Source organism: Morone saxatilis, unplaced genomic scaffold (assembly GCF_004916995.1).
Source record: "Morone saxatilis isolate NCDOM2014 unplaced genomic scaffold, NCSU_SB_2.0 Contig19, whole genome shotgun sequence".
NCBI lineage: Eukaryota > Metazoa > Chordata > Actinopteri > Moronidae > Morone > Morone saxatilis.
In genome coordinates this window covers 8,742,583-8,758,695 of record NW_023339751.1, presented here as the reverse complement: position 1 = coordinate 8,758,695, position 16,113 = coordinate 8,742,583, and the positions used below count along the sequence as shown (strand labels likewise).

The following is a 16,113-nucleotide window of genomic DNA, read 5'->3' as shown; positions in this document are numbered from 1 at the left end:
CTAGAATGACATGTTCCCTCGTTACCATGGATACCGGCAGGGTAGCAAAGTTGCAAAGTACTGAGAGAAACTGTATAGTTGTATTGGTTTTGGTCTTTTCATGAGATCACTTAGCAATAAGAAAAATATAAAACAACACCACTTTAAAAAATACTCTCATACAGTACAGTTATTTATATTCAGTCTTTATGAGACAGTGCAGAATGTTCAAAAACAAATTGAACTTTCCTAATACATCATAATAACATACTTGGAAACATAAATACATTGACCTATCCTCCTTCTATTGTGTTGTTTAATTGGTCTGGTCTGGTCTAAAAGAAAAAATCAAAAGCAGAAGTGTTCCTGTATGCTTTCATACTGAGTCATGCAAGACTTAATACTTATAATAATATATAATCATTATTGGTTATTGCCAAGTATGTCAAGGTTACGCAGAGACTCATTTCTAAACAAGAAAATGTATAAAAATAACCAATTTGGCCCAAAAAACACCACACCATCGTGCAGTTGTTTTGAATACACATGTCCTCCAAAATTCAAAGACACAAATACAATAAACTCTGTAATGAGCAAGTTTTCTCTGGAAATATTCCTCAGGGATAGTAATCGCACACAGGACGATAGCTATGTTTGTATCTCATGGTGAATTAAAATAATTGTTTCTTGGACCTTGAGTTATTTTATAGGTACTTTGAAACAAGTATAGCTGGAACTCTGATTAAGATAAAATAGTTTTTGCTTTCTTTGTGAAGAACACTTGCAGGCGGTGAAATGGAGCATCGGGAGAATTCACTGTTAAGTGGAGGTTTGTTTGCCACCGAAGTTGGACCATTACAGAACAAGCAAGGCCAATTAGTAAGAAGTAATTCTGTATGAAATCTGGTGTGTGTGTGTGTGTATGTGTGTGTGTGTGTCTGTGTGTGAGCATATATCTATCCTTTACTCAGTAATACATCTATTTATGTAATCTGTCACAAGAGGTCACAATCTGATGAAAACTTAAATGCAGGTAGACTTAGTATTATTAAGTATTATATTATGAAACAATAAATGAAGACTGCGGGTATGTGAAAGCTGTAATTTGCAGTAAGAGACCCCACAACTAATGATTACTAAATTCTGCATTTCCCCTCTGCGTTTCAGAGTCTTTCAACCAGTTGTTTTGGTTTTATGGCCTGTTTTGTGTCACTGTCACCACTGTAATCTACTGTGCATCTGCCCAGCACCAAACAAGCTAATAGAAAAAGTTTCCACCGAGTTGGTGAACCTATCGGAGCATTTAGCACCTAAAGAGTGACACTTTTTTTATTTACTTATACCATCAGATAGCCAAAAACCTCCGCCCAAATGAATGCTAATGTTGCTCCATGTCTGCCAGATGTGCAGATAAACAAGTTTTTGCAAACAAGTTTGCCATGTCGAGTTTGAGATTTTGAGAAATGTATTTATTTGTTTTCTTGCAGAGAATTACATGAGAAGATACCACTCTCTGTATGGTAATAAAGGCAGCTACCGTCAGCAAGCAGTTAACTTGGCGCAAAAACTTGAAAAAGGGGGCTAGTGGCTAGCCTTGGATCTTTCCAAAGGTAACACAATCTGCCTCTAAAGCACCCCTAAAGCTCCTTCATTAACACATCATACTCATTTGTTGAATCACTGCAATTATAGAACTGGTAAAAAAAAAATTGTCAGATTGTTGGCTGGGTGCAGTCATTTCCTCTAATCCTGAGATGTCCGTGAGGTTGCCAGTGGAAACTCTGGGGATTCATTCATGGATGGCAAAATGTTTCCAATGAAGTAAATAACATATTAAGTACACATGCAAATATTTGTTTAAAAATGTTATTTACCGATTTTTATGAAAGATCACCATCTTCCATCTAACTCATTAAAATAATAAATAATAATAATTAAAAAAAGAATAATATATATACTTACTATTATATTAAAATGGGTAATGGGACATAGTCTTGAACTTGTAATGCTTATACAAAAAATAAGCAAAAAACGAAACATTGCTGGGTACAATGGTTGTTTTGAATCCTAGTCCTTACACCCTAACCACAGACACCCTGCAGGTCCATGATAGAAAAGCTCAAAGGGATGCCATCAGCATCCAAGCACAGACAGGGAACAGAGGATGCAGGTGTCTCTTCACACCTCACCCAGCACAATTGGTCACAGGTACATCTGCACATCTGTATGTGGACTACACAGTTGGGATTGTGCAGTTGTATATATTTTTCTATTTGTCTAATCAGAAGATGATGACGGGTTGCATTTCATAAATAACTGTGTAAATACAGACTGAAATATTCTTCCCTTATTTCTAGTGTTCTTGTTTGTTGCAGAGTAACTGCAAAGTATTTACAGGATGAATGTGTGTGTGCCTTTTGGAAACCATTTCCGTTCTAGCATTTCCATCTGCTGTATTTACAATCAGTCTAACCACAGCTGAGGTTTATAAATGACACAGATATCCGGCATCACAGAGCTGGCACTGAAGAATAAAAAGGCCATAGTCCTTAGGTGCTGATTGCCTGGCTTTTCACATTGGTGTCACTTAAATACCTAATATGTATGTATCATCCACCAATCACAAGCCATTATCCTCTTGGGTTTAATGTTGATATTTCTACATGCTGAAGTGAACATAAAACCACATGAAAAGGGGACGCCGCCAAAGTCACCCCAACTGAACCCACAATCAAAATCCTTTTTTATTCTATTATATTGTGGCAATCCAGGACAGAAAGAAGAGGGCTCTGTGAACTCCCGATGACCCCTGCACGCTGTGTGGTTCAAGAGGATACTGCATTAATGCGTATTCATCTCACAGATAATTGCAAGGCCCACTCTTTCGCACATGACAAGCCAATGTGACCACAATGGCACTGGCTCTTAATTGGTATTCTTAGAGCCATTCATACTCCAATATTCACGGTGCCCCTTTTCATTTCCTGTTTAATAAAAGCAACTGTTAATTTATAGTGTCATAATACAATAAAGAAGACATTTAGAGCAGCTACTTTCTGGATTACTTAAGGTGAAAGAGCATCATATTTAGTTAATTCATACTTAAAAAGACAGGCAAAATTGCTGGTAAGTGGTGTGTGATGACAGTCTGATGAGCTGTACTAGATAAAGGTACAGGAAGGAAAAACAGACCTTCACATATTTGGTCTAGCACATATTTGGTCTAGCACAAAGAACTAAGTTTGGCCCAGGGATTACCTTTACTGTACAAAGCAGTGTAGATTTATAAAAAAATAAGTGGGGTGGAACAGCACTTTGACTACCTTATTTCGTGCACAGCTGGGCAAAGGATTTGTCGATAATTAACATTTAATGATTTTGCATTACATTATTACACATTTCTGTGTAAAATCAAGGTGATGAAACAGTTAACACCAGACACATAGTGTGAGGAGCAACCCCTGTGCAATAACCCTGTGACTCAATCATCCACTGTACCTGGAAATTACATAATCTAATTGTTTAAATACAACATGTAATCACTCATGCACTACTGTGTATACTACGATATACACAAACCTCACATATCTAAAACAACCTACTACATAAATAATATCATAGTTTTTTGCTGTATGTATGTATGCCTATTTCTGTGTATGTACGCTGAAGGCAGCGTAAAACCTGAGTCAAATTCCTTGTATGTGTACACAGACCTGGCTAAATTCGGAATTCTGAAAGACTACCAATCATTATTACAAGGTACATAATCCTCTGCCAGTCTCTTTTTTATAAGTAAATGGCACTTAATAAATTAACTTCCAAAGTATAGACACTATGTGACATTAAAATAAATAATCCAAAGTTATAACACATACAGCCATCATACATCACCCATAAATGTGAGTCCAGTGTTTACTCTCATTTTAGCTCTGGTTTGGTCTCCACCAACTCTTGAGGAAAATATTTCTGGCTCTTCAGAAGCTAAATTCTCCACTGATCACCAACTAGTAACTAACTGCTGTGTCGGCTGGCTGGTTGGTGCTGTGCAGGTAGTGAACAGTGGACTTTTACTGAAAACAGGTGCTGCTGTGAGTAAAAACAACACAACAGTAAAGCTGTGGGCCTGATTGATGCGTATTATAAAGTATGGGGATCCTTCTGTGGGTTCAATACTATAAACGACTGCTTTCTCATACATTATGTACTATAGTAGCTTTAAAGACATAGAGTTAGATACGTTCTTTTGGTGTTAACATCAACAATATTAGCAATCTTCTTATTTTATTTTACAAAGCTTCTCCTCTGCCAGATAAGTAACTGCTGTGGGACATATTGGCAAGATGGTCTGTGATCTGTATTAAATGTCATAATGTCAAAGACCAGAAGTGGAGGTGGACTGAAAATGAAGAAAACCAGGAGATGGTCAACAACTAGCTGACCTCTATTATTGTGCCAACTCTTTACTGAGGTGTTGAACTGAGGGAGACAGGAACCATCACACTGAAGCCGGCAGTTTGCTTTTCACCTGAATTTAGTTATTGCACTTTTATTTTGTGTTGTACATGTAATTGGTGCAGTGTTACAAACTCTCTAACAACTCACGCTTTGATCAACACTGTTGAAAAAATGTATCTCGTTGCAAAGCTGAGAACCGTTTTTAGTTTAGATTTGGATTTTAATTAGTAGCATTCAACTGTTACTGACTTACATGTTCCAAACTTTACCACAAAAAAGTTGTTGAAATGACACATTCAGGTACCAATTAAATGTATTACAATTAATTAATTTTTTCAATTTTTCTTAATAATTAATTTATGTTCATTTTGTGCAGATACTGAGTCCCAGTCCAATATTTCACAGGGCACGGTTAGCCTAGAGGAGGCCTAAATGGAAATTAGTCCAACGTAGATAAGATAAGCTTGACAACTGAAAAGAAATGGTTGGTGCTGGGAAGAGGAGCTCTTGCCAAAACTGTCATTTCACTAGCTGGCTGACTGGGTTAGTGTGTGCTCAAAGCTCCCACAGCCTCAGCTCCATTCATGTTTTTAGAGATTGGGAAAACTATTAAAACTGGAATATATATTCCTACAGCAGAAACACTGGCTGTGACAGTCGGGCTTCATACTGAGCCACATGGGCAGCAGGAAACAGCTGGTCTAACATGGAGATGAAACATTTTTTTTTTATTATCTTTGTTGTTTATAGCATAAGCATATCCAGTCTGAAACACTACTCTTGTTTCTGGGGTAATTTCTTGGATGTTGTCGTGTATTATTATTATAGGAGGAAAATGTGGGGAAATTTTCTTAATAGCTTTCAAAGTTTAGTAACTTTTCATTAATAATAGTAAAAGGTGACCTAGTACCTGACACAAGTTCCTCCGTTCCGACAGGGAAGGTGTTGGCAGACAGGCGGGTCACAGTTCTTGATGTTTCTCCCTCTCACCGCCTCACCCACCAGGTAAATCTCCTTTGAGTTGACCTGTAGTTCCCTGATACATCCAATGAATCTCCTCGCTCCCTTTGCTCTCCCGTCATGTATCTCCCAGTGGGATGAAACATCCCCAAGAAATATGGGTCCAAAGGTTCCCTGCAAAAAAAAAATGGTGGAAAGCCAGTGATCAGTGTTATCGTTTAGTAAATCACACTAAATCATACAATGTATGTGTCCCTTCAAGTATGAGCTTTGCAGCTAAAACAGGCTCAATATCAGTGTGTGTGTGTGAATATATTAAAATTATGTTACAACAGGACCTTATTGTACATTAAGACCAACAAGAAAGATTAACACTATCAGCTACTGTTACTCTCCAGTTTTAGAATGACCCTGACAAGATACTGGGGTCGTAATCTCTTCTTTTTTCAGTCTTCCTCACATCATATGATAATACACATCCCGATACAATAAAACATGCTGCAAGCTTTCTCTGATGTGCAAGGTAATTGGGTAGAATTAATGTAGATAAATTCTGTGAACTTGCAGCTTATCGTACCATAACGGTCAATTTAACAAGTACGGCATAATTGTTTCTGCTACCAAAGTAGAGCTGCATAAAAAATGCAGCACAAGACCATCACATATTAGCGATAAATTACATATATTTAATTCAGAGCGGTGACCTCCGGTTGTTCAAATGAATATTGAATACTACTTTTTATTTGGAAGGTTTACATAACACTTTCATACCACACCATTCACGATGATTAATTTATGAAAGACAACTTAACATTTATCACAGCTTCATTACACATTCTTTCAATTTATGTTAACATGGCGACAGTGGATTTTGAAATAAAACTCCCCTGGGTCAAAGTGGCTTTCTGGTCAATGTATGAATAGTTATAGGTAACAGTATGCAAAATAAATACCTTCCCTTTAGATTTTGCAATTTATCAATACATTAATTTCTATAATAATGTGATCACAAGTAGTGCCCTAACATTATAACACTGTCAAACTTGTGTTCAGTAGAAACAAAGGCTTCTCCCATTCCTATATATTACTTCTTCAAATAATGTGGATACATTTGAAAATGCTGTCAAACTTTCTCTTTCTTTTGACAGTTGCCAACAACTCTTAAACGTGGATACTGGCTGTACTTAATATCCTTGTTTGATCCTGTTAACATGGGTACTTTATTTTATCACATCTGGTCATGGCAGATATGAGAAGCTGGTTTTCATATAGAGGGTCATTACATTTAATACCTTACTTTAACAATACATTTATAAGGGTGAACTTCTACATTGTGTTGCTATGGGAGGCTGTATGTCCAAAATAATCTCCTTCTTCTCATCTTACTAGGTAAAAAGTTATTCTGATGATATCCAACTTTGTACGCAATACAAAATAGGGCAAAATCCTTCATAAAGAATACAGCAAATATGATTTCTAATAACATTTCAAATTGCGCTTTGAGTTTTATGTTTTCAATTTCACATCAGCTGTTATAAAATCCTAGCAGTTATATCAGAATGTATAAGGCTGTGACGTCCCTCAAACATTCATCTTGACTCCATGTTGGAGCTTGAGAAAAGGTGTTGGACAGCTGCAGTGGAGCTGTTCAGCAGAGGGACACTGAGGTGTTAGACCACATAATCATTTGGGCTGTTGGCTTAATGTAAGCTTTAAATGACATATTTGCTGCATATTTGAAAGCCTATGAAAAGACACGGTTGACAGGGTTCACAGGAACGTGTATGTAATGTCCCCGCAAAGTTAAGAGCCCTAAGACTACACTTAACAAAGCTTCAAATAAAATAAGCGACTGTGGCTGGATACTTTTACAATGAGCTAAACTGTATTTTATGTGACACAACCAGCTATGAGCCGCTGGAGTTGCATGATGACAACCGGCTGATATGATATGACTTTATGGTGCCTTCAAGTGTGTTTACCATGTTTATGAGTCCATTTTAAAAGACCCACTGATGTAATATTCATGATTTTGCAAGTGGACTCACTGAATGAGTTCATGAGTGTTGTATGGTGATTCTTGAGTTCTATTTGAAGGCAGCACTAGTCAATGTGGCCTCCATTTCATTATTATATTTCTAGATGGTGTTCTGTTTAGATGAGCCAACTCAGTCCCACTGAAAAACATCCATGTCTACAGGCAAAAAAGTGTTGTGCAGTAAACTCTAATTGAGCCTTAAAAGTTTGTTCTATAAACGTGACCTTAGTTAAAAATGTAGTAGTAAGACTTTCAAAACAAAATAATCAATATGTTCATGATACTCGAGGTCTTGAACCCTCACACTGGCACACTGTGAGAATTAGGACAGAATTTTAAAATATTTTGATTTTAAAATGTTCTCTCTGCTGCAGTTGGCTTCCAGTTCAAACTACCAAAGGTAACAGTGGCTATGACTGGTTTTACTGATTTTACAGTCCGGCCTTTCTATATTTTGAAAAAATACCAGTTTATTTTGTTAATGGTTGTGAGAAATGCTGCTCTGACAACAGCTAATGTCATGATCTTTCTAATGTCTGAAGGGTCATGTGTGGAGTGTTGGTTTTATCTCAAGCTCCTCAAGTCCCATCAAATTTATTCATGGCCTAAAATCACAAATTGGCCTCTAAGGGTTTCAAAGTCTGGACAGGCTACAACATGAAGTTCACATTGTAAGTAGCTTCTTTCATTGCTGTATTACAACTTGTGTGAGTTTTCTGCTTTTCCTACTGTCTGTCATTTTAATGCAATTAACTCAAAGCCAAACAACAAAAATATTAATTTGTCTAATCAAATTTTGTTCAATTTGACTGGGGTTTAACAAAACCCATTAATTTACTATGTCTTTAAATCATGGTAACACGTTAGTCTTCTATAAAAGCTGGCAATGGGTAACTGGCTACCAATGTGCAGTATAACTATAGCAAAGATTATTTGTGTACTGAATGTGTTATCAGCACACAAAAAAAGAAAAAACGAATAGAAACATCTTGGAATCTCAAATTAGACAACCATAAATCACATTGAGGGAGGGGGAGGCATGTTGAGCCTGTGGGAAGGTTGATCCCCTCTCTGCGTCTTTGAAAGTGAAAAAAAAAATTTATTAATTTATTAACAAATATAGGTGTTGTTAATCAAATTAATGAGCCAGAGTGAAAAGACCAGCTTGTGATTAACAAGTGAGAACTAGCTTAGTGCTACTTACATGCTTGTTATTAAGAACAATTTTTGCCAAGTGTGATCATCTTGGCAAATAATGTAACAGGTGTGAATGGTTTTAATGGGAGCTCCTGTTCTTCATTTATGAGGCAACTGCTGTTAGGTAAAAACAGGGGGCTAGGCTGGCTTTAATGTCATGGTTAATCTACTCATAATGTTGTCAGAAGTTCTAGAAGTGATTAAAGCAAAAATAAATAAATTGCAAACTCATACAATCCATGATTTAGCTGTATCAGGCAGCAGCGAGGTGCTTTTAGCTTATATAAACCAACACACTAACACTATTTACAGTATCCTTTAAAATTATTTGATACTAGTGCTGATATATAGTACCAATGCTAAAACAATATATTTTTTCTGTACCTTACTATGAGGAACATCCTTGAAGAAAAGACCATTTTTTCAACTGTTGTCTAATCACAAGCAGCCTGAAATAGGTAAAATTAGGATTTCAATCAGAAACGATCTAATCCAAGCAAGTGTGCTGGACTGTATTGGATTGAAGTGCTGCTAAATAATGAGCTTTAGGCCACATTGAGACTGACAAAATAAATGCAGGCTTGTCATACAGCAGGGCAGCCAGAGCAGAGGTTCCAGGAAAATAATGCACAGTTGTCCAGCAAAAGAGCTGAATCTTGCTCAGCTTTTGCCGAAACGCATCATCTGGTAAGGTGCTGTGGTGGCCAGTCAAAAATTCCTGGTAGATTACTATGTAACATGAACTGCTGTGCAGTGTTTTGGCACCTGATAAGCATTCAAACACATACATCTATTACTCAAAACTGGAATTCCTGGATTATTTATTGTGTGTTATTATCATGGTTATTTCATGTCTCCCAAGCACCTAAAGCAACAGCAAAGAACACAATATATTGCATGAGCAGGTTTAACCTCAAATATACAGTAACTGATTTTAGAAATGTTAGATAATAATGTATTCAATAAGTGAACAGATTGACTAATACAAACTATGATTGGCCTGCAAATTGTTTTAAAATTTATTGACATTCATGACCATGGTTTATATCAAAGTCATGCATGACAACTATCTATTACGGTTTTAATTAACATTTTAGTATGTCTAAGGAGAAGGAGATACAAAATACATGATTATGGGTTAGAAATGTCAATTTGAAGAAAGTGGTTGTACAAAGGGGTTGATTTGACTGCAGGCAGGTCAGCTTACCTGTGTCACAGGGTGTGACACGTACTCCTCGAGACGGTGAACTGTGCCATTATCTGCAGCTATTTCAATCATACATAACCCTCCTTGTTTGCCAACAGGCAGATTGTATCTGTTGAGAGAGAACAGAGAGAGGTCAGGGTCAGTTAGATAGGCTGCAATATCTGATACTACTACAATAAATCCAGCAAAGCATGAAAAAGATTCTGGTGTCAGAGAGACAGAGCAGACAGAGCAGTCACAGTAGTGAAGCTGCTAATGTGACCACTGAGACTATACTATTACCTGACAATGTATGACTACGTATACATTACACACTATTTTCTGAGATGCGTTATGCACTGGTAGATTAGGTTGGAGGCAATGGTGCGTTTGTATCCTACGCGAACGGCCAAAACCCAGGAGAGACAACACAAATAAAGAACGGCTTCCATAGCTGGATTTAAATAATAAGTCCAGAAATAGGTTTCTGCTCATTGCTTCAGCGATGTTGTGTTCCTCAGCACATATGAAATTCATATAATAATGCCTGTAAATACACCACAGATAAACCATAGAGATAGTCCAGACCAGTCAGAACCAGTTGAATTTACATGATATAGCACAGTACATGATAAGATACGATAACTATTTCAAATAAAACGTATATGAACAATAATAATAATAATAATAATAATTATAATAATAATTATAATAATAAAGATGATGATGAGTAAACAAATCAGCCAGTAAAACATTACCATGGGTGTAAGTGCTCATTATGTCATTCAGGATTAATTAATGATAAAATGAGGGCACAAACTAGATATACATTATAAACCTAATGAGTAGGAAGACAATTTTATCATTTGACCCCCTGTGTCTCTCTGGGGAAATATACAATTGTACTAGTCATTAATGTTGCAGCCATAATGTTAAGTAGCTGGTCTACTTGTGTCATATTCCAGCTTTGGCAAAGTCAAGTGATTCCCTCGCTCCAATTCATCATTGGCTTTATACCGGCAATATACAATAGCAGCCTCTTTACAGGGCTGTACATTATGCAAAGGGTCTGCGCCACGCACACAAACACATTTCTGGAGGTAATCTACATGATGCACTATTTTTTGTTCAATCAGTTTATTCATTGTTTGCCTGTGGAAAATGTAATACAAGTAATGCATCTCTGATCTCCAAAATGTGATTCTGCAAAATTCATTCATCCACTCTTTGCCATCACACCACCGTTGATGAGGAAAAGCCGTCAAATGTCTGCTTTAATGGCCAGATGGAAACAATCAGGGCAATCGCCCTCCTGCTAATTTGAAACAGCCTTCCAGGACACATCCCTGAGGCACTCGCACGCATACAACTTCCGGTAGGACTAATTACAGGTAAATCACAGGAGCTGTTTTGTACAAACACACACAGATAAACTAAGGGATATTTAAGTCTGCAAACGTGAAATGCAACCTAATGTCCATTGCCATCCTCAAGGTGCTAAGTGTGTTTCTGAGGTTATTCTCCTATTCTGAGGGATTTCTAAAAACTACGTTGTCCTACTGTTCATTTTCAACTCGCAAGAATATAACAAGATCCTGATGAAAAGCCCGAAATGATCCAATATTGCAATCCATGTCTTTGTGCAGCAAAAATGAACTGTTGGTAAGATATTAATCATCACAATAGTGACTCTCTCTTGCAGAAGGTATGTGAGACATATTTTGGTGTATGCTACAGTAGCTTTTTATTTGGCCTGCAATTGCTGCAGAGACTGTCCCTATGAGACATGGAGAGCATGCTCACTAAGCAAACAGGATGATGTTACTTGATGAGCTCTCGTGAGCACATTGAATGCTCCACCGGGCTAATTTACATTGGTCCTGCTCTAAGGCAAAAATGACTATTTATAAAGATGACTATGACTGCTTTACTTGGTCTAGTAGCTAGATAGCTAGGAATATGCCCCACAGCTCCACATCATCATCACCACCACACACACAGACATACATACAAAGACAAAACCACAATGGATTACATTACACAAACAAACATATGAGTGAATCAGAAGAAAAAGAGACCAGGGTTTGTCTAGCGCAGAGATGAAGCACTGTGTAATTTCTTATTGGGCTCCCGGTGCACCATTCAGTGCTGGGTCTCATAGGACCAACAATAGCAAATTCCCAACTTGAGGTAAACAAACAAAAACGTATGAATATTTCATTTTCTCCAAACACACAAAAACACAATATGGCTATGATCATTTTTACTTACTCCATCATCATTTATGCATTTCTTCATCTGGCTAATGCGCAAATCATAAGTGATTTGTCATCTCTAACATCCTCATTTAGATCACTTCTTGTGTGTGACTAATTCAGTGCAACTGCATCACTTTCCAGAGGATCGCCACTGAAATATTACCTGCAATGTTAAGGGACCTTGCAAATACTTTCAGCCCGGCACCTTTACACAAAGGTATTTGTTAAACCTGATAGTAGGTGTTTGTCTTTTACAATCCTGTTTCAAAGAAGCCTCCTTCACAGTCCCCTGAAGAAAATTAATAATGAGGGAGGATCATCATTAAAATATTACTATTGCATAAAACATCTGAAAGTATTGGCAACAGATGGCAGTAAAACATCATGCACTGCACTGGTGCCCTTGCAACAGTTTTCCCTGCCTGATAGGCAAGATGTAATTTTTTTTTAATGGCTTATTATTCTAATCATATTTCAGATTCTTACAAAAAAAGCAAATGATAATGTGGAACACATTAGTGGTGAATTTATAATTTGCAAGTCTTTTAGTGACTTAGAGTCAAGAGTCTATTAGTTCTGCAACTAGAGATGATGCTCAGTGGTAGTTCATACCTGGGAGCAGACAGAATGTAAATGGGTCACACATATTACATATATAAGGAAGACGTGCCACCTGTTACTTTAATATTCAATTTAGCACAACAGGTTGTAGAGTTATACATCAGATGTGACTGAAGAGAAAGAAAATAAATCCCCATATGCTCCATAATCACACAATCATGCAATATTGTGTGATGTCATATTACACCACAGAACCTATTGCACAAGACGTCAGAAGGGATCTGTTTGTTAGTTTTTCTTAACTTGCAACAAGCCCTGTATCAGACCATAATCTACACCTACATTGACTGTAATGCCTGCTCTGGCTCTGGTGCAGTGACTTTCTCACACGCAGCACTGCAGCATTTGCTGCATAATTTGTGCTGTGACTGGCAAGCCTCAATTAATTTGGCTAGCCTGTGTTCTATCATTATATCTCCACCAATACAATTAGACAGCACACAGCAAGCCTCTTGGCATTGTGGGTCTTCACAAAAGAAATTCCCAGTGAGCAGGCAGGGTTGCTGGTTGCTTCTTCAATGAATCTTTTATGGGGGTACTTGTCAATACAACACTGAATACTCTGTGTTTGATAAACATATGCTACCTCAGATTTGGCATTGTGTCAAGAGGATGTGGATTTAAGAACAGAACGCTTAATATTAAGACCTCACTTTTCACCCAGTTGCACATATGGCATGGCACATCCCCAAAATAAATGTCGTTTCCCCATTACTCTTCCAGCGATTAAAACCCAGTGGGGAAAGTGCTATGGATGGGTTCTGTCCACTGTTAGTGTAGTTTGGAAGAAGTAATCAATGGCTGTTTACTAATTACTTTTCTTAATTGCAAAGGGATTACTTCATTACTCAGATAAAGACTAATTAAAGCACTGATTATTTTACTTTTGAGTTACCTATAACCCTACACACATACCCATGTATACCAAAATGCAGAGTAAATATATGGAAAATAAACTGCCCTCCTAGTTCTTTATTAGCAAGTATGTTACTGGGCGAGTTGACAGAGGTGAACAGGTGTTTCTGGACACATTTTGAACTCTTCCTACGTTTCTATGACATCAATTCACTCCTCATGTGTTCTGAATATTGCTACTATTTTGAAATTCTTCAGCATTTCTTCTGAAAGCACTGTTTTCTTCCTCTTACAGAAGCTGTTGCTAGGCAACATTTCACTTGTGCGTTTTCTTTTACATCAAAACATTCAATGGTCAGTGAATAGACTCGAGTTTAAAAGATTCAATAAATACTTTTGGAATTCCATATGCAATTAAGTGCTAGCATTTTCACTAGTTCAATAACAAATCACCAAAATGTAATCATTAATGTGTTTTATTATTAGAGTAAACAGTAACAGTGACAGCAACATACTTATTTATTCATGCATTACTACCCACAGAACAGTGGGTTCAATATTTTAAAAGTGCTGTCCTATGCTGTGTTTGGACGTTTAAAGCAAGAACACATTGCTTCAGGAGATTTGAGACTTGACTCAGAAATGTATAACCAGTGGAAAAACATTGGTTACAAACTTTAAGAAGACAGATGTCATTGTGGGAGTGGAATGAGAAAATCTCAGACTGGGCTACAGACTTCTCAACAGAAAGCCAGTGTTACAAGCTCAAGGGTTAAGTTTAAAGAAGTGGGCATTTAAAACGAAAAGTCACTATTGAGTTTCATTATAGGAACTGTAGGATCCAGTGTTTTTGGAGCTTGACCTTAAGGGAATAAAAGTCAGGACGTCTCGGCTTCTGCTTCATCAATCATCCATTAGTCATAGGTTTGCTGGATTGATCCCTGGCTCACCCTGTCCACACGTTGCTGTGTCCTCGAGCAAGAAACTGAACCCAAACTGCTCCTGCAAATTGGTCCTGATGTAAGAGTACACACACACCAAAATAAAGGTAGCTTTAAGCTAAAATAGCTGCTAAATGAATGGTGGTATGGCGGTGGTACAAGTGCTTTTTGGTCTGAGTGAAAGCATTTTGAATCAATTGGACAGACCTGAGTTAGACAAGAAGCAATCGAAGTCTGAATTATAAAAAGACATGCAACAATACTCCATCCAATCACCAAATAAGCATACAGGTAAGATATTTTGGGTCCTGTTGCTTTCTGTGATCAAGCATTACATTGACATTTCAAAAGAAAACTGAGAGAATTGCAAATATTATGGCCATGTATTAAAGCACGACTCTAACTAAAACAAAATATCAAGTGCATTTTAAACAGAAATAATAAGACAATCTATAAAGATATCAGCATGATCATAAAAACCTATGAACTGCAAGACACAAAATCCTCTGTTATTAAAAGGAATATTCCCAGTTAGTCAGAACCATACTTAAAACACTAGTCCCAATTCTTTGACTGGAAAGAAAAAAAAGTAACCTAGCATAAATTTAAAAAATCGTATCTGCCAGGGACTCTGAGTTCACCTGTGACAAGGAAATGAAATGTTACGCTGTAGAAATGCTATGTGTCATCCTTGAGAATGAAAATGACTACAAAGAGTGAATGCTAAGCACGACAAGATTCAAATAATAATGTACACACCATTGCAATGACCAGGGGAGCATTTGGAGTCTACCAGTCTCAAACTTTAATCGTAGCACTATTGTCCCAAACATCCCCAAAGGAAAACTTACTGACATCAGAAACAGAGGAAATAACAAACAACTTCCCATTGTGAAATTAAATGACAGCACAGGGCATTTCAGTAGTCGTAGTAGCCTTTTGTCTTGCCAACTTTACAGTCTATACTGAAGTGCTGCAAATGGGTAGATTTAATTGTAAAAAAATAAATTCAATTAAATCTGTCCAGAAACAGAAAAAAAAAAATACTTTAAAGTCCCTATGTTATGGTAATGTTTTAGTGTTTCACATCTTCTATCAATCTGCCTGTCCATTATGCATACTTTCATTGGAAAACACAATGCACCGTAACACCATTACATTCAGAAAATTTGCATAACTATTGATAGCGCGCCTGAATAAATATAAGCTATAACATCCTACGTTCTTCAAACAAAACCCGCTGTTTCTACACAGACTGCAGTGCAAAGTGAAAGTAAATCAAATGCAAACTCCTCTCTGCTCATTTTAAAGAAAGGTCTACCCAGTATGTATGTATATAGAGGCTTGTTTGGATTGTTTTGATCGTTTTAGTGCAGTCTTACTCTACAAAAGCTGCTCTACAAAAAGGAAAGCATGATTCATTCAATTATGTTTACTGCCAGAACAGGCTGGTAAATTCTTGATTAAATATTCACAATGTGTTTCATCCCTTTGTTAGGTATGATTAGCAAGATGGAGTGGTGTAAGCAGTTCTCTGTGGCTTTGACAGAACTGCAAAAAGGGCTGGGTCACGAAAAATCTGAAATACCTTCACAGCAGTTTTGTAATATATATATATATATA

At 37.1% G+C, this 16,113-nt stretch overlaps 1 protein-coding gene across 1 annotated transcript in view; it reads right to left on the bottom strand.

Moving 5' to 3' along the window:
• eys (eyes shut homolog) overlaps positions 1-16,113 on the bottom strand; it is a 153,225-nt gene that overhangs the window by 16,274 nt on the left and 120,838 nt on the right. The window contains exons 41-42 of the mRNA XM_035663372.1: positions 9,837-9,945; positions 5,345-5,568 (exon numbers count right to left, since the gene is read on the bottom strand). Coding sequence (XP_035519265.1) covers positions 5,345-5,568; positions 9,837-9,945 — 333 coding nt within the window. The remainder of the gene's footprint in view (positions 1-5,344; positions 5,569-9,836; positions 9,946-16,113) is intronic.